Genomic DNA, 17,856 nt, shown 5'->3' with positions numbered 1-17,856 from the left:
GCGCTTTGTCCAATCACGACTGTGCAATTGCGACATGGCAAAACGCCAACCGCATGGAATCCACGATGCTGACGTCATTTTGAAAATGGGGAGAATGAAGAGAAAGAACTCACGTTCAAAACGAGACAAAAATGGCGGCTGTCGGCTCAATAGAACAGGAGCGCCGATAGCGCAAACTTTCGGTTGATTTTGGTGCTTGACTGCCTCTTGAAAGCTACCCAGGCCTCGTAAATATTTTATTTTTAATATTTTCCCAGTGTTTTTTTGGTGGTGATAATTACAGAGAAGGTAGATTAGGAGATATACAACCCAAAAATATGATTTCCATAAAAATCAATGTTTTTGCGATTTTTCTGTTTTCAAGGCCTGCGTCCCCCCTTAAGCCGCATATACACGAATGTGACTTAGTCAACTCCACCTTCGCATTCGATGCAGTCGTGTAACCGGCATAATATGCTAGGGAAGCACGTTGGAGTCGCTAGACGGATGTGGATTGCCAATTATGGGAAGGCGCTCACTGCGTGTGAACAACTGAGAACATGTTGGCGGCCAACCTCTTCGGCAGAACAGTCCCATCTGGTTGCCCAGACTTTTCTCCCAAGAAGAAACGCGAGCTTTTACTGCCATCAGAATACAGTTACCGACCAATTTTTCGGATGCCCAAAGTTGCGACATGCTCCGCCCTCTACCTTGACTTTTGGACAATTTTTCTCCCCATAGACTTTATATATAACAGGGACTGAGAATCTGGACAATGTATGCCTAGTTGCTCGATTTTTGTGGCTTTCTAGTGGCCACCATATCACCACCGCAAGCTGAACTGCTGCCACCGTTTTGTTTGTTTCGGTTTGGCCTGTAGCTTCGACACCGGGTTTTATGCATGTCCTATGCCGGGGGGCGCATTCCATGCAATACAGGAGCTCGATGATGCTTTAATCGGAATCATCGCCTCTTTTTCGCGCATATTTCTTTGAAAAGGCGGTCGCAAATCAAGAGAGGCATCGCTGTTGTCTTCATCACTTGACGAGCAAAGCACAAAGGCAACTTCGTTCCCACAGTTACCAGCGTGATCCGTGGAATTTGAAAATTCTGCCCAACCACACCATGCACTTGATGTCATTTTTCATTTGCCAGTGCAGCCCAGTTTCATATTGCAAGAAAGCAAAATCACAGTCGCCGATCGATTTTTCTGATGGCGATAACTCGGGCTTGTTCGATATTTCGGACCTAAAGGAGGAGCCAAGATCTACTAGATAGAAATGGTGCATATTCACGACCAATGTTTCAGACAGTCTGAAGCCCGAAAGTTTGATTTTTCGGACAAAATCGTCGCGAGCGATCAGCTGGAAGCACCACCGAGGAGCGGCCATTTTTGAATCTATGTTGGCTGCACATGGATCGACTTGGTTTGTCAGTGCTGTTTGAGTACTGCTAAGTCCTATTGCTAAGTGACGCTGTATGGCTTTTTTTCTCTGTAGCTGCGTGTCATTATAATCATCGTTGTTGGCATTTTGCTCCGTTCATTCGCCATTGCAGTTGTGGACTTGCGCCTCTCATCTCAATTTCGTCTCAGTGAATTGTGTTTTCGGACTGCGCTGGCGTGGACATCATTGCCCCATCTGTTCTTGCGCCGCCACGACCTGTCGCTGAGAAGCACAGAAAGTACTCGACCATAACGCTAGAAAAGAAGGCAGCAATGCTCAAGCTAATAGAAAGTTGTCGAACGCAAATGGAGGCGTAACCTGAAACAAGGTGCGCAGGTGTAGCCTGAATGAAGGCACTATTTATGGCTTTTTTAAGCCCACTTGGAAGTGATAAAGGCAAGTTTTTTGATCTGCTGATTTTTTTTACTAATCTATTGTTCGGACTTTTTTTTTTTTTTTTTTTTTGTGTCTGCAAAATTCGAAAAATTGGTTGGTGACTGTATAGTAGTTTTGGCTGCCACCAAACAAGCTTTTAAGGTGAATTAAATACAATTATGATAGCAACGGTTTTTGTAGCACCTAACTAGGCTTGTTTTGCCTACGATACCGAAACTAGGCAGATTTTTCTAATCAAATTTAAAGAATGACGACGATTGTGACCTTGCATCATATATAATGGGGAGCAAGAAACTACGTCTGGCAAGCTGATCTTGTAATACAGTGCTGAAAAACGCATGATAAGGCAAACTAGTCATAAAAAAAAAAAAAAGAAATGACTGATGACTTTTGACAAGCTGAGCTTTTCGCAAACCATTAAGGGGTTAACTTCATTGTCTGCATCAACGGCTCATACCTTTGTTTTGTGTCGTGCCTCTGGGAAGCCTGTCAAATCCATGAAGGGATTGTGGCCGCATAAACGTCTGGGTACCGCTTTGATGTCCGCCGCTGTTGTTTATGGTTCCGTTTATGGGCAACTTGAGTGGTCCTGTTGTGACATTAGAAAAGTTGACGGACGTGGACAATCCCCTGTGCACAGGCCATCGTGCAGCTGTCTAACGCGGACCACTCAAAAGTACAAAACAATGGGATCACAAAGAGTTGGAACCATCGTCCATCAAACTACCGACCTGTTTCTCCAGCCGTTTGAAATACAAAGGTCTATTTGTTTGAATTAACTTTTTTAGACTGCTCAATCAAGGCTGAACCGCATCGCGTGGAAGCAATTTAGCGACTGACGAGACGAGCGACAGCAAATTCTGATTAGTCCGGGTAGCTCCGAAAACGGGCGGGCTACCCCGGCATTGGTACCGCACCGGCCGAACTCGTCCCGAGACTTGTGGCGGTGCATGGTGGCCGTCCTTGGACCGGAATGCAGGTCGTGCCAGCCGAGCGGCCCCGTGCGGCTGGTGTTTGCCTCGGACCTGGTGCTGGACGAGCGGCAGGCCCAGGAGTGCCAGGCGGAGGAGCTGTTCCTGCACCTGGCCCAGCTGGTGCGCCGCCTGGAGGCACTCTCCGTCTCCCGGGAGGAGTTCCTCGCCCTCAAAGCCCTGCTGCTCACCAACGCCGGTGAGCAGCCCCGGCGTCCCTCCGGAAAGAGACGCCCGTTTGTGCGCCGCCATTCGGCTTCTGGGTCGGCCTCGGCCAACCGCCGCGCCCTCCTCCCCGTTTGCGCATGCGCAGCCCGTGTGGCGATAGACTCGTTGTTGCGGTGTCCTTGCAGACATCCAGCTGGAGGACGGGGCCTCGGTGCACAAGCTGCGGGAGGCGGTGCTGCAGGGGCTGCACGACTGCGTGGCGGCCCAGCGCAGCCCCCCGTGCTCCTCGGGGTCGGCCTCCTCTCCCTCCTCCACCCCGGTGTCCACCACCGCGGCCCCGACGCCCGGCGCCCAGCAGCACTGTGGCCGGCTCCTGCTCTGCCTGCCCCTGCTGCGCCAGCTGGACGCGGTGGTGCGCCGCTTCTGGAACGCCGTGCGCCGGGACGGCACGGTGCCGATGAACAAGCTCTTTGTCGAGATGCTCGAGTCGCACGCGCTGGTGCGGTGAGGGCCGCTGCCGAGTCCCCGGCGTCGTCGGGGCCGCCGGCCCGCACCCTTCCCTCCGTGCCGTCCTCCAAGCTGCCCCCGACGTCGTCTCCCGTTTCGGTTGCCGTTCCCTTCCTCCGCGACCGGTTCTTTCGTCCAACCTTGGACGCGGTCTCCGACACGATTGTCTCGCATTGCCGCCGTAATGATCCCAGACGCTGTCCCACGGCTGTTTCTACGTCGTTTCGGCAGATTCGTTCTGGCTGTGGCCGCGAACAGGGTCCTAAACCTCGTCTTGAGTGGTATCCCTGCATTACTGTGGCGCCCGGGCAGTCCCTGTCCCCCTCGAAAGGCTTCAAAAAACTCGGCGTCCCCCACGTTGCTGGGACCGCCTTCCCGGATGTCGCGAGAGGCCCCATCTGCTGCCTAGCTGGGAACCCCAGTTGTGTGTCGGGTCGGGCGTTGGCCTAAGCTCGTGATCGACACTCTTCTTCGTTAGGAAATGCCCTCTCATCGTGATTTCGCCCTTTATTGTGCTCCTTTCCTAAATCTGATGTTAGTTTTGATTTCTTTTTTTGTTTCGGATGCCAAGCGCGTGAACAAATAAAACATGCTATTGCTCACGCGTGGGGCATAGCCAGTGGTGGAACTGCCGCGCCATTTGTGCCAAATAGTGCCGGGGCAAACAACCTGCTACAGGCTGATGCAAAGGCTTTATTTGCGTGCAGTTTGCACCGTGTATGCGCCAAAAAAGAACTGTTCTCAAAAACGAAACAAAGTGTCTGGTACGTAGCATTGTTGACGATGTTACTGAAAATGAACAAAGTGCAGTTGTTGTTTTTTCAGGTGCCTGAGAACTATGTACGAAGAGTAGGGTCATGCGAATACTAGAATTTCCTTATGGTAGTTCAAACAATACACTGTTAGATATTCTGTTAAAAATTAACCGCGAAATTTGTACTTTTCGAAGCGTTGATTGCGGCAGGTTAGCCCCCTGGAGTGCGCTTCTCCTCGAGCACCGGTGCACTGTGGAGAAGCAATACCCGCGTAGCTGACACCGCATCTTCCAAGTGGCCTGGTGCACACGTGTGCCTAATGTATTAGAACAGGGGTTCTCAAACTGGGTTCCGGGGAACACAGGGGTTCCACAAGCTGGTCTCATGGGTTCCACAAACACCCAAATCGCAACCCCCCTCCCCTCCCCCCCCCCCCTGCCGCAAACTGCTCGGCAGGACCATGCAAAGCGCCTTCATTTCACTTTGTACTGACATTGCGATTGATATGGTGGGGACATATGGGAAGCAACACAAGCAAAATTGCCTGCAATTGTGCATCTGTTGCTTCTCGGTCAGCAAATAGGGGGGGGGGGGGGGGGGGGTTGCGGTGCTTCGCAGCAGTTTTTGAGGCTTCCTGGGGTTCTGTGAGGGCTAAAAGTTCGAGAACCCCTGTATTAGAAGCATTGTGATTGTTGATATTTACACTGCAGTAAAATCTTCAAAATTTAACTGTGGCTATTATGCCCAAGTATATGTTAGGCAGCAATGTTCTAAGAACCTGTGTTCATTATTTGTGCGTGATTTTTTTTTTTTTTTTTAATTCAGAGTCGAAGAAACTATTTGCGTATACCAAGAATATTCGTAAAGACCCTCAATTAGGTAAGGCTAGGCTCTTTCGTAGGTAAATCTGTCGTTCACTTGCCATCCTAATGTAGGTATTAACTTTCTGAGGCCACAGTCTGTAAGTATAGATCGCAGCAACTATTCAAGATTCGATTAAAAGATGTTCGGCCAAAAACGCTCTTCACTTTCAGTTTGCTTCATACCCAAATCCATTGTTTGCACATGCTGAATGAAAAGTATTGGTTTTTCTGCGAATGGCGCTCACATCGAGGGTTAGAGTAGCTGCTCTACAAACAGTAGCCGGTGGAATATGAGCGAGAGCAGTGCAGTGCAAACACCGACCGAAGACGCCATCGGTACTCCCTAATAGGTTACCTAATCTGCAAAATTATCACCGTATGATTGTTCGTTAAATAAATCCCTAGCGGCCAGGTCCCCCGTAGGTCAGACACTTTAAATAGTCTCCCAACACTCCTAGAACTGCACTTTTTTCACAGGCTAACTTTCAGAAAGATTGTATAAAATTTTTTATATGAAAGCTCAGTATTGTTTGTTCCAAAAGTGGGAATCTTTGCTCCAAACCCCATTTTTTCCTGCTACAAGAGCTGCTCCAAGTCAACACTCGGCAGTTCCACCACTGGGCGTTGCATTAGCATTAAATTAAAAAGAGGGGCGGTAAAATCGGCCGATTTCACTTCGCTACAAATCACAGAAAATACCATTTCCCAAGGGCTGACAGATATTACAGATTTAAATTTTTATAGCTCTTAGTACTTGCATCGTAACCAAACCTCGATAGTTTTTCTATGGAACCTAAAGCATATGCGTGCCGAATTTGACCGGGCTGACAGATATTACAGATTTAAATTTTTATAGCTCTTAGTACTTGCATCGTAACCAAACCTCGATAGTTTTTCTATGGAACCTAAAGCATATGCATGCCGAATTTGACCGACGGAACAAAATTTGGGCCAAAAATACTCGCACGCAAGCTGTGAAGATGCCCCCAAATGAGAAAACCGCACTCGAATAATGTGTGGTAACACACTTTTGCTGCGGGAAAGATTTGTTGGTTATTATTTTTGCGCGAGAAAAGAAAGGTACGCAATGGTGGACGACTAGGAATACTTTCCAAAATTAATGCTTGTCGGTCAACGTACGTCCTTTTTGGGTCGCCAAAAATACTATTTCGACAAATTTCGCTCTTTTACTGGGGTCCGGATTTATTTATACGCAAAAGGCGTTCCATTGAAACACCTAAAGGCCAAACGGCAATAATGCGGAGGCCGGCCCGGATCCGGTTGGGCAAAAGCTCCCAAACCAGCTCCTGGTCGAGACATCGGTCGTGGAGCTCGGAATCGTCCAGCCGTTACGGCACACTCGGGCGATTTTGGCTCGGTGGCACTTCGTAAGACGTAGGCGGAGTGGACGTCTCCGCAGGTAGCCCCTGCCGTTTTCGACTCGGTCCGGGCGGCACCTCGACGACGCCGGTGTGACCTTGGTGCCACCCGACTTCTCAGGGAGTGGCAACGTCGCTTGCGTCCGTGAACCCGTGCGGCCGTCTCGCCGCTTCGGCCACGGCCGGTGCGCCCGCCAGGAAGCGGACGGTGCTGCAACTGCCGCTTCGCACAGGCACGACGTCAGGAATCCGATCGACGGTCTACGAGAACGACGGGCATTTCGAAGACTTTCGTCGAACTTGGATCCGGCTGCTCCTACCTTGAGTCCGCGGTGGACCTTGTGAGGACGACTGCAATGCGACCACTCTGTGCGGGGTCGCCGCCGCCGGCTCCCTCGAGTGCGTGTTTGTGTGTGCGTGGGTGTTTGTGCTCGCATCGCCTCCTTGTTCTAATGTGCGCGTCATTCGTTACGCCACATATTTTTTGTTACTGCCGGATGGTGCTTGTTTGTTGAGTGGCGCTGCGAGTGAGTGGCAACCCGCTCGGAGCGTACTTCCCGAGGTGCTCGACGGAAGAAGGAACGTCCCGTGGCAATGGATTTGACGCGTGCTCTCGTCAAACGACACTTCCGCAGTGCCCAATGCGGACAGACTACGAAGCACCGCGTCGGCAGCATCCTGTAGGGTTCCACTGTGGTCGGAACCGGGCGTAAGACATTGTTAACATTAGGTTTTTTTGTTTTTTTTCGAGGCATCGTTTTTTTTTGTTTTATTATTGTTAGGTGGTAGCTTAGGAAAAGTTAGGTAACACGGCAGCCGGCATTCGCTTCCCTCAAAGTCCATCACCTCGCATAGTCATCGCCGGTGTAATTCTAAGTCCTGGTCGCGTAGTCGGGTAAGTGGTAGGGTTAGGTTTTGTTACGGTTCTTCTCCGACCTAGTTTGCTTTCGTTGTTTGCCGTCGGGCGCCTCTTCTTACGCATTCCGAGACTCGACGCCGTCCGCCGGTCGGGCTCTCGAGCTGTCGGACACGGGGGAGCCCTCGACCGCTTTGAGCGAGATCCCCCCCGACGGCCTCGCGTCTGGTTCAGGAGGCTCACTGCAGACGCGGGGAAGGGGGGGCGGGTTGAGGCTTCGATTGTGTCCAGACTAGAAACACGTGTAGTTAGGGGCGCCTGACTTCGAGGAACCCGGTCCTAGGAGACCCGCAGCCTACTTAAATCTCGCGCGTAGCAGGCTTTTCTTTGGCTAGTGTGGGGGACATTGGAGCCCCTCGTGGAGCGGCGACTCGGACGAGTCGTTTGCCGGGGCCCCGTCATAAACGGGTGTTGGAAAGTGCGACGTTTAGGCTGTAGTATTTGTTTCCAGGGGCATTGGCAGCGGCATCGGTCGACCGCGCAAGTAAGGTAGGTGTTTGCATTCTCGGCGGGGCACCCGGAAAAGGCTCCCGCCGTTGGCGAAGCTGCGAACGGCCGGATTCTGTTTTTGCAGTGCCGCGCCGGGGTTAGGAAATGAGCGACTTAAAGAAGTTTGGGGTCGCGTTCCAGCTGTACGTGCGCTTGGCTGCGGCTTTAGCCGTTCCGACCTCGACTGCGCGGGGCATTTCGCAAGACGGGCAGAGTGCTTCGTCGCGACGCCTCTGCCCCAGTTGCGCAAACGCTTCCCCGCCCTGAGAGGCCCTTTTTCTGTCGCCTGCCGAGAACTTCGGGCACCGGGAGTTGCAACAGGAAGTTGCCGAGCGGCGCGTGCGGGGAGACGACCGTTTGGGATCCTATGGCCCATTCGCGCAGTTGGTTTTCGCTACATCATTTTCGGTTACAGTCGCTGAAGCATCCTTTCCTCATACATCGCGCACGAAGCTACTCGTCTTAGTTAAACATATAAAACAGCGCAAAAAAGAGAAGGACAAGAAGTATACAGGACAAGCACTATCTGTATACCTGCCGTCCTAGTCGGAAAAGCCGCCACGTGAACGGGCATTTGGAAACAATTCTGCAAAGGACACAATTTGCGAAGTTTCACTTGGGCTACGAGCTTGGCATTTACCGCATTGAGAAACCTTTGTTTGGAAGCTGGAGCATCATCCGTCGTTTCCCGCATTATACCTCCGTAGACTAGGACTGGCTCGTTGCGTGCTCCTCGTGAAAGTAAATAGATGGATTATTTTGCGTAAAAAGTGAGACCCGTACTAGAGCGCATATTGTGCAGAAAATTTGAGATGTCAGTGGATGATCTATTGAGAGGGTCTGGCATATGCACGTAGCATCCGAAAACATTTAGTTGGCACGCATCTTCTGAGCTGCATGCACGCACCTCGCATTAAATTGAGTCGCTGCAAAACGTTATTCTTGCTCGCAACATTAGCTTTGATTGCTCGTGGCGCTGCGTTTGGTAGCGGATCTTTTGGCGGCAGAAATAGGGCCTCCTTTGTCGTTGTCTCTATGTGGGTCGAGAAGGCATACTTTCCCAACCACCACTACAAAAGGGCGGCACTCTTTCGTCGGAACTGCATCCACTGTCGTCATTTCTGTCGACTCGGCAGTTTCGGTTTTTGGAGGCGCTGCCCCCCAGTGCATGCGGAAGCACCGAAGCACTCTGAAGCAATATTGTCGACCGTCGAGTACAAATGCTGGGGATGCACATTTTCCAGAGTCTATGAAGGCGTCCATTTGGATGCCGTCGTTATCCTCGTTGCGGCAGCTCTCGTACCGCGGGGACTTCCCTTCCTTTGGTACCGATTTCTCAGTAACGACGACCGTGCACGCACGCACGCTCTCTCTCAGGTTCTAAGGGAACACTGCACTGCCAAAAGAAGACGTTTGGTACGTGTGTCATGAAATGCAGCCCGAAAAATAAAAAAAGTAATAGAACATCAATGCTGCGGGACGCAATTTACACCGAGCCGCGGATGCAACGTGCAAGCCATCCCCGCTTCTCTCTGTGTCGCGTGGAGGCCCAAGACGCAGAGGAGATGCATGCGGTGCACGCGGCCCCGCTTCCAGCCAATGGGAGGTTTGCAACGTGGCTTCTCTTGCGACACCTTTATTTGTTTGTTTCGGGAAAAGTGCATTTGTGACGTACGTGTCCTCCTAGCCAGGCCGTTACAAGAGTGCAGCGTCCCTCCCAGCGTCTCGCCCGTCGAGAGCTGGCTGAGCGGCAGATTCGACCGTGAACTGCAGGCAATTGGCACAAATCAAGAATTGTATAGCTTCGATCCAACTCCTTGTAGAATCTGTGGATTCTCAGACACTTGATTCATGGCCTAACGGCCGCAAGGAGAATCTGGGTTCCCTTTGGGTCCCTGAGACGTTTGAAAAACCCTCCCATAGAAAATGGCTTTTCGAAAATTCTTGGATTGCCAATGGTGCTCAGAATTCAGAGTTCAATCCAGCACATTTAGGCAATTTTTTTCCAGATTGTGTCGAATCTTACAAATCCTGCGAGATGAGTAGAAAAATAGTGAATTTTTTAGAGTATGGATATTTGTTTGGAAGCTTTGGGGGAAAGCAGCTTTGTCTGTTATCATGGTTTGTGCTTTGTACAAGAAACGCTTTTAGTGCTGGTATTGAATGACTGATGAGTAGCCTCAAGCTTGCTAATGCTCTCAATTCAAAGAATTGTGATGTGTTCCTCGGTTCCTCGGCTGGTTTTTTAGCGAAACAATTTTTGGACTGGTGTTAGCTCAATTGTGATGTGTGGTTGGCTGAAATCGTGCTTCTTTTACGAGTATGTCACCCTGTAACTTTCTTACACATAGAATGCAATCCCTCAAATTCCCTTTTCTTATGTAAGACACCTTTTGGGGCAACTTAATGTTGCTGTGCCCTGTGTATCGACTGCTGGAAACCAACGACTGATTTTCTTTATTGAAACGGCTCGTTAATCCTAGCTTGGGAATTAAGGAGATTGGGGTGAAAATAGTGCAGTTTTCCTCTTCTGGCAAGAACGGTCCGATTCCACTGCCATGCACGCAAGGTGAGGCTTACAAAGGGTTGTCCAGGGGCAGCGTTCTCAAGCGGGGTAACGTCGGGGAATTTTGTGTGCACCGACCGTCGGAAGAGTGTGCGACAAATGCTTGACCAAAGAATACGGGAGACTGAGTGGTTCTGGCGATCACTCGATCCAGAAGAGGAATTTCTTCCTTAGTCCGCTGAAACTGAGCATGTTTTTTTCACTCGTTGCTTTTACTATTGAACCGAACCTTGCTCGAGTTGGGCTGCTCTGTGATCTCCTGTATTAGCTTCCCATTCCTCCGTTTTGGTTAGGAATTGGAGATAACTGAATATTTTTATAAGTCTATTCAGCCTAAGAAAATAAAGCAAAGTCTCGGAGCATTTCCGAGTTGTGCGTGCAAGTCCACCGGTCGGTCGTGTGACGACGCCTCTCCGTGCACCGGAAGTTGTCGAATCTTTCTGAGACCGACCGGATGCCTCGTTTCCGCAAAATGGTCCCAAGTCGACAAAATCTTTAGCGCGACTTTCTCACATTAGGTCTATTTGTATAGCAATATGTTTGACTGGGCCAGCTTGGCCCGCTTTTGCATTTGTGATCTCAGCCCCGTCCGGCGCAAAGACGGCCAATGGGAGCACCGCAAGTACGACCACGATTACTGTCGAGCGTAAATGGAACGCAGAGTTGCAAGGTGGCTTGCCTGGAAGGAGGGAGCTTGTCCACGCTCGACTGGGGTCAAGTGGTTCAGGCAACCGAGCAGTGACTGGTGTGCCTGCCAAGCACCACTAGCTTCGATGGATTCAAATGTCTGGCTTTTCATAAAGGCCCGCTCACTCGTACAACAAGGTGCTAACTCGGCACCATAGCCACAGTGCGGACTTTCTGCTGCATCGGTGCTGTATTGGCGCTGACCCTTCCTGGTTCACACACACGACGCAATGCAGGGCCCCAACAGTGGTGCCGATGCAGCACTAAATCGGTGCTGGGGTGCACGCGTGACCCGGCCTCGAAAACGCACGGGGACACCACTGGGCAGCTTATTTCTGCTCACCCGCATTTTGTTTACACCTTCGCCGTACGCGGCATTTACTTTGAACCCAGAGCCGAGCTTTCGAAAGAAGGAAACGTAGGTATGCACTTCCCAAACGAGTCTTGCAGTGCACTGCCAGCGGCCCGCTCTTTGGACGCGCTGCCACCAGTTGGCCGTGCCACCCCCCCCCCTGCTTGGAAAGAGTGTTGCGGGGTGGGTCATTGTACCCTGTTCCGTTTTTCGTCGTTTCAGTGCCTGTCACCACAAATGTAAATAGCGTGACACCACCTCGTTGGCCCACGATATTGTCTGCAAAAAAGTCACTGCATCGTTGTTTTTTTTTGGTTTCTTTTCCCCCTTTCAAAGAATGGGTTTCTGGTTGTTGATGCTGCTGTCCAAGGGGGAAATGAAACATAGCTGTTGGAAGCGAATAAAAAAAAATATATATATATATATAAATATATATATCGGTACACCCTGGCTGTTTCAAATCATTTCGCGGACGATTCCTTCCATTTGACTACTGGATATCTGTGGTTCCGACATCCTCGCGGAGAGACAAATCTCTCGTTTTTCGGTAGCATTCTTCTATGTGCCTGAAAAACTAGGAATCATGAAATACTTACGGAGAATATAGACTGCATGCGTGCTTTATCGGTTACCTATCGTACAGTTTGCAGCAAAACAATGTGATAAAAGTTTGGGGTGTTCTAGGAATTATTTTGCCCGGACTATTGTAGATGAACTGTTTGTGTTAGTAACATTGCCAGGTGTGCAAGCCGCTCCCCATTCCTTGGGGATCTGTCGATTTAATCATCCATGCGATGAATTGAATGTACACGTCCATACATCCTAACCATTGTATCGTTGCATCATTCATGCTACGATGTATGGTGCAACGTAGCATTTATATTGGTATTTATTTGTGCTCCTGAGTGCAGGCACCGCAGAAAAGCATGTAGCCCGTACAATAATGCCTGTGACGCCTGTCTGGAGAAGGTAATTATGTTAAAACGTGCACTGAGGTACAATGAAGGGCAGAGCAGTGATGCACCAAGAGAGATTGGGCAGGGTTATTCGCCTGACTGTAGGTGTACTCCAGCCTCGCGACAAAAGTTCCACTATTTCCGGTCTGTTACTAATGGGCATGCTAACAATTCTTGTTGGCATTGAATGCCATAGTTGTACAGCGCGGACAAGGCACGAGCCTGCGTGGCGCTCGGTTCTTGCGAGCAGTGGCTCCAGTTGACCGGTACAGAGGTTCCTGCGTGGGACTGTGCTCACGTAGTCATATTGGGCTATTCCTGGCCCAATGATAGTTTCTAAAAGTCTCAGGGTTGCCATGTCTCTCCTGGTAGCGAGGCTTGTCCATCCTGAAAATCTAAATAGCTGGCTTGTCGAAATGTCTCATGGTTAGAGACTAGGGGTCGGGGAACTCTAGGCGTAGACCTTGTATGCGGCTTCCCGCTGGATCCGCTCCAGAGTTTCTTGTGCTGACGTGGATCGAGGGTGTCGGACCGATCAGTATTCCAAGATGGGCAGAACAAGGACGGTGTCGAGTTTCACCGTCACAATGGGTCTTAGGCCTTGTATGAACCCCAGCAAACGGCGGGAATGCGCTGCAATAGAGTGAACATGATTTGAGAAGGCTAACCGGGTGTCCAGGGTTACTGCGAGTATCTTGATGTCGCTGCAGTTGATAACTTGGTCGTTGATCCTCGAGAGGGAACTGGGCATAGCGCCTTTGTCTGGCTTCTGAAGTACACTGGTTTAGATTTAGAAGCACTGAGGGGTAATTTGTTTACGGTGGCCCATATGTGTACCCCGACAAGGTCCTGCTGAAGGTCATCGTAATCTTCGGTTGACTTGATCGGTTTAACGAGTGTGAGGTCATCGGCATATAGCGCAGTAGTTGAGTTTATATGGGGAATGAGGCCGTTGATAAACAAAGAGAAAGTGTAGGGCCAACAACACTGTTTGAGATTCCAGATATGACAGATTGAGGTTATGAGGGGGTGCCATTGTGGTATACACATCTGCTGGAGATGAAGGCTGATAGCCAAAGTAGAAGTCAATCCTGAAAACCGGCACGCCCAAGTTTCTTCCATAAAAGGGTGTGGTCAGCTTTGTCGAAGGCCTTTGTAGAGTCCAGCTGTACGAGTTTGCGTGACACTGCGCTGTTGAGACTGTCGCTGATCCTGTGTATTACTGTGAGGTTTCGCAACTCCTACCAGGACGAAAGCCATGCTGTGCTGGTGAGAGCAAGGAATGGCTGTCAAGGTGCTTCTGTATCGCCTGGTTGATGACACCACCGATTAGGTAGAGACGGGCCGATATGATTCCAGCTTGTGAGCTGGACCTTCATTTCCCTTGTACACAGGCGTAATATACACCATTTCCCACGTGCTTGGGACCTTTCCAGTGTCCAGACTTTGCTGGGATAGACGTGCCAGTATAGGTGAGATGAACTTGCTGGCTCGCTTTCAGAAGAACAAGGTGGATGCCGTCTGGACCTGGCGACTGCGATGGTTTCCTCCAAGTTAGGGCTTCCTGCTCGTCGGATGTGCTGATAGAGATTGTGATCAGAGTGGGTTGGACTTAATCAGCTGGGGTATTCGAGTCTGGGTAAAGTGGGAGCTGTTGATCTGGTAGGGGTGGTGTCCAGACTAGCAAAATGCCTGCTCAAAAGTTCTGCAGCCTCAGTATCTTTGAGGGCAAAGTGTGTCTAATGCATTTGTGCTCCTTTTGTGTTTTCTTACATATGCCAAAAACGCTTTTGGATCCTTGAAAGTGCGTTCTGCCACTGAAGGCGTAGTTCTGGCGAGATTTCCAGATGACCTTCTTCAGGTCTCTTCATGCAGCGTGGGCAGCGCTGAGCGTACGGCACATCTGCTGTTCTTGGCCCTGGTGAACAGCCAAGGTTTTTGGCGGGCTAGGTGCAAGATTTCTTTCGTGATCCAGGGTGCACAACTTTTGTTCCTATGACGGACTGCTGGGATGCACTCGGTCTCTATGGCACGCATAATATCTATCCAGAGACTAGGCATCTTAGGTGTTGTCTTCCTGGAACATCATTCTCCATGGAGTGAGGTGGAAAAGCGAGTTGAGGTGCTTGAGATCGAGCTCAACAAAATGTTTGTTTGCTATGAATGCCCGATTTTGGGAAGTTCATAGAGGTTTCTGTCGCAATGGCCCTGTGATTGGAGCCGGCTAGGCTGGTTTCTGTAAAACAGTTTGCTTAAGGGTGGGGGTTTGATATGAAAATGGTAAGCCTTTTTATATTGCCCTTAAGTTATTTAGTTAAACCGAGGGTGCAGGCGGAGCTGGTTGAGTATAGACATTATTTTTAGCCTGGAGGGTGGGGACAAGGAGGACAATTAAGTCTGGCTAAAAGTCTACTCTGGACATATAATTTGATAAAATATTCCAACTTATTTCGTAGGCCTTATTGTACCACGCATTCTGGTGTAGTGCTTCTTGGCAAATGTTTCGTCACATAATAGCCGACGCACAAATTTCCTGTGGCAATCTGAAAATCTAGAATTTATTAGGAGGATCCGAAAGATATGTCTAATTTAACTCGGCACCGGTGAACAGAGGGTCTGTCGCACATGATAAGTACTGAAAAACCCCAAAATTAACCTCCAAACTGGTTTTATAAAAAAAAAAAAAAAAAATCTTGAGTTTGAGCTGCCCTTAAACATCGGAAACCCAAGAAAACCTGTATTGCAGCTTTATACACTGCCCACATGGAACTGTCCGCAAGGCTGCTGCTTCCTTCGGATTCCTTATCGCCTTTCTTTCTCTTGTCGGCATGGGATTCATGCGCAATGTTCTATTTGGGATAAGGGAATCCTATGCCCTTTATTCTTCAACGCAAGTCCTGATAAACTCCGATTTGTTCACAGCCTAATCGACCTCCAGAGCGCTGTCTTGGTAGGTAGGGTTTCGTGTTTTCAGGGTTATTTCTTTTAGAATTCGTGGATGCTTTTTTAAGGTTTACTTTTTCCCGCAGTGTTCCTCGGTGACAGCTTTTGGTGTTGGACAAAAAAAAACGGTTTGTCGGAGATTATGTTGAAGAAAATGTGGCATGTGATTCCCCAACCGCCGTGGAACATTTGCGTGACCTGAATAATCGAAAAACATCCCCGTACCAACAAGAAAAAGAAACGAGATGTGGGGATCCAGAGCAAAAACCAGCCTCGCGGACAGTTCAATGGAGGCAGTGTTTTGTGCCAAAATAAAAGTGTAGATGAAGATTTTCTTCCCACAAAGGTTGCTTTTTCTTATTCAAGGACAGGAGGGGGGATTTTGATATAGCCGACTAGGGGAGGGGGGTAATTTTCGTGGTTTATAGGTGGGGTTCGGAGTTTTCGGTTTAATAATAGTACATAATAGCGAGTTTTAGTAGACCGTGTTTCCCCCTCCGCTACCCGGAACTCTACAGCCAAGGCCATCGGCGCGCAGGCGCGGTGGCGGTTTCTTCATAGCAATGCGTTCGCCGCACACGTGATGAGAGAAACCGATAAAAGTATGCCGAATCTATTCTCTAAAATTCTGTTTTAACTGAAAATATTCAGTTTTTAGGGTCGTGTTGAGATGGGCGGGGGAGGGTGGGGAGGGGGAGGGGAGATGGGGCATTGCAAGGTTGGACATTGTGTGACCTCTTCATAAATGACCTCTTCCAAGGTTCAACATGCAACAAAAGAGGTCTTGGGTTGTCCTTCATGGGACAGCTGTGTCCTTTCTGGGATCGGGCTGAGTCTGTCAAGTCCCTGGTCCTAAAAAACAAAAGTTTAGGTGTGGGCCCGGCTAGTATAAGGTTTTTTGCTTCATGCAAGATCTGCAACCAGAGTTTAGTGAGTACACGAAATATGTGGTGCTTCAAAACGTCGCACCGTGTCTCTTGGTAGTCAGATTTGGTTGATTGGCCTATTTTGGATCAAGCAGCGCTTCGTCTCCTCAGCGTGTCGGTGTCCAATGTTAATGTTGAAAGGGCATTCTCAAGGCCCAGGGTCATAAAAGGAAAGAATGAGCGTGGATCAACGAGGAGAACCTGGGAAAGTACATATGTGTAAGATCACATAATCCTGATGTACAGAAGGTGAAGTTCCATGTTTGTTAGGCACTAACTTGTGTTAGTGTCAGCATTAGCGTAATGGACATCACGCCTTTTTCTTGAGTATCCGCCATATTGCGTTTATCGAGACCATCGAGGCGGTCGGATGGGCATCCGGCTCGCACCCAAGTTTCAAAGTTTGTACCAATATACGTTTTAATAACTGTTCCCAAATAAACCATCCAGTTTTTCTATTACACTTGTTTGTACTTCTGTGGTTTTTTTTCTTTTTATTAGAGCGCAGCTCTTAGGCACCCGTTTCCGGCTTGAGTGGCGTCGCCGTCAGCATAACCGCACAGTGCATGATGGGTAAATTTCCCCGCTAAATTCAGCGGAAAATTTCCCCGCTAAATCTAGTGGAAAACTTCCCCACTAAATCTAGCGAAAAATTTACCCCGCTTGATTTAGCGGGGAAATTTTCATCTAAATGGGGGCAAGCGGGGGGGAGGAGGGACATAGCCCCTCTCCATACCTTCCTCCTCCTCCTCCTCCTCAAGAGCTGAGCTCTAATTCGGCGTTATAGAGAGTTGTAAATGGCTTTCATTTTTTTTACAGTTGCTTACATTTGCCAAATAAAGTGTCAATGTTTTTTTTTTTTACTGTTTTTTTTGTTTTTTGTTAATGTCAATGTGGCATTATTCCTTGAGGGATCACAAATATCAGAGTTACAAGGATCATCTGATGCGGTGGCCGATAGTGTTTCTTTCATATTCACCGAAAAAAAAAAAAAAAGAAAGAAACTAAACTTTTGTGGGCATAAATATACACCGAAAATTGAATCTTAAAATAAACACCGAAAAAAGTACGCCAAATTTCGAAAAAATAAAAACCGAAAATGCGGAACCCTATTCATAGGGATGTACCGAAAAACCTAAACCATGGTCTTAGGTTGTGCAAGGTGGGCACATAGTTAATTCAAGATTCCGTTGTACCATATTGCTTCAAAGCGGGAGAGGTCATTGTGCCTTGAATCGCGACACTTTGTGTTGCTGGGGAGGAACGACTGCTCTCTCTACTATTATATAAATGTAGATCCAACACGCAATGAGGTGTGCAGCGAGTGTTCCCTCTCTTCACCCCCCTCCCCCCCTTTTTTTTTAATAGCGCTGCTTTTAGGTGCTTCTTTCCGGCGTGAGCGGCGTAACCGCGCAGTGCATTATGGGAAATGTCCCATAATGCAACGTGCAGGACTTGTGATGTCACAAGGGTCACGTGACCTCACGAGGGTCATGTGACCTCCCGAGTCACATGACCACACAGGCTTCACGTGACCTCACGTCACGCGTTGCATTAT

The 17,856-nt window shown here is 49.1% G+C and overlaps 1 protein-coding gene across 2 annotated transcripts in view; it reads left to right on the top strand.

The window, feature by feature from the left end:
• The window catches only part of LOC8037222 (steroid hormone receptor ERR1), a 113,041-nt gene extending 102,222 nt beyond the window's left edge, over window positions 1–10,819 (top strand). For both annotated transcript variants that reach the window (XM_029991551.4, XM_029991550.4), the window contains 2 exons: window positions 2,800–2,990; window positions 3,145–10,819. In XM_029991551.4, coding sequence (XP_029847411.3) covers window positions 2,800–2,990; window positions 3,145–3,467 — 514 coding nt within the window. In that variant the 3' untranslated portion in view covers window positions 3,468–10,819. The remainder of the gene's footprint in view (window positions 1–2,799; window positions 2,991–3,144) is intronic.
• Window positions 10,820–17,856: the final 7,037 nt, after the last annotated feature.

This window comes from Ixodes scapularis, unplaced genomic scaffold (assembly GCF_016920785.2).
Source record: "Ixodes scapularis isolate PalLabHiFi unplaced genomic scaffold, ASM1692078v2 PGA_scaffold4__175_contigs__length_147842914, whole genome shotgun sequence".
Classification (NCBI taxonomy): domain Eukaryota; kingdom Metazoa; phylum Arthropoda; class Arachnida; order Ixodida; family Ixodidae; genus Ixodes; species Ixodes scapularis.
The sequence above is the reverse complement of the archived record's forward strand: the minus strand, read 5'-3'. Positions and strand labels throughout refer to the sequence as shown.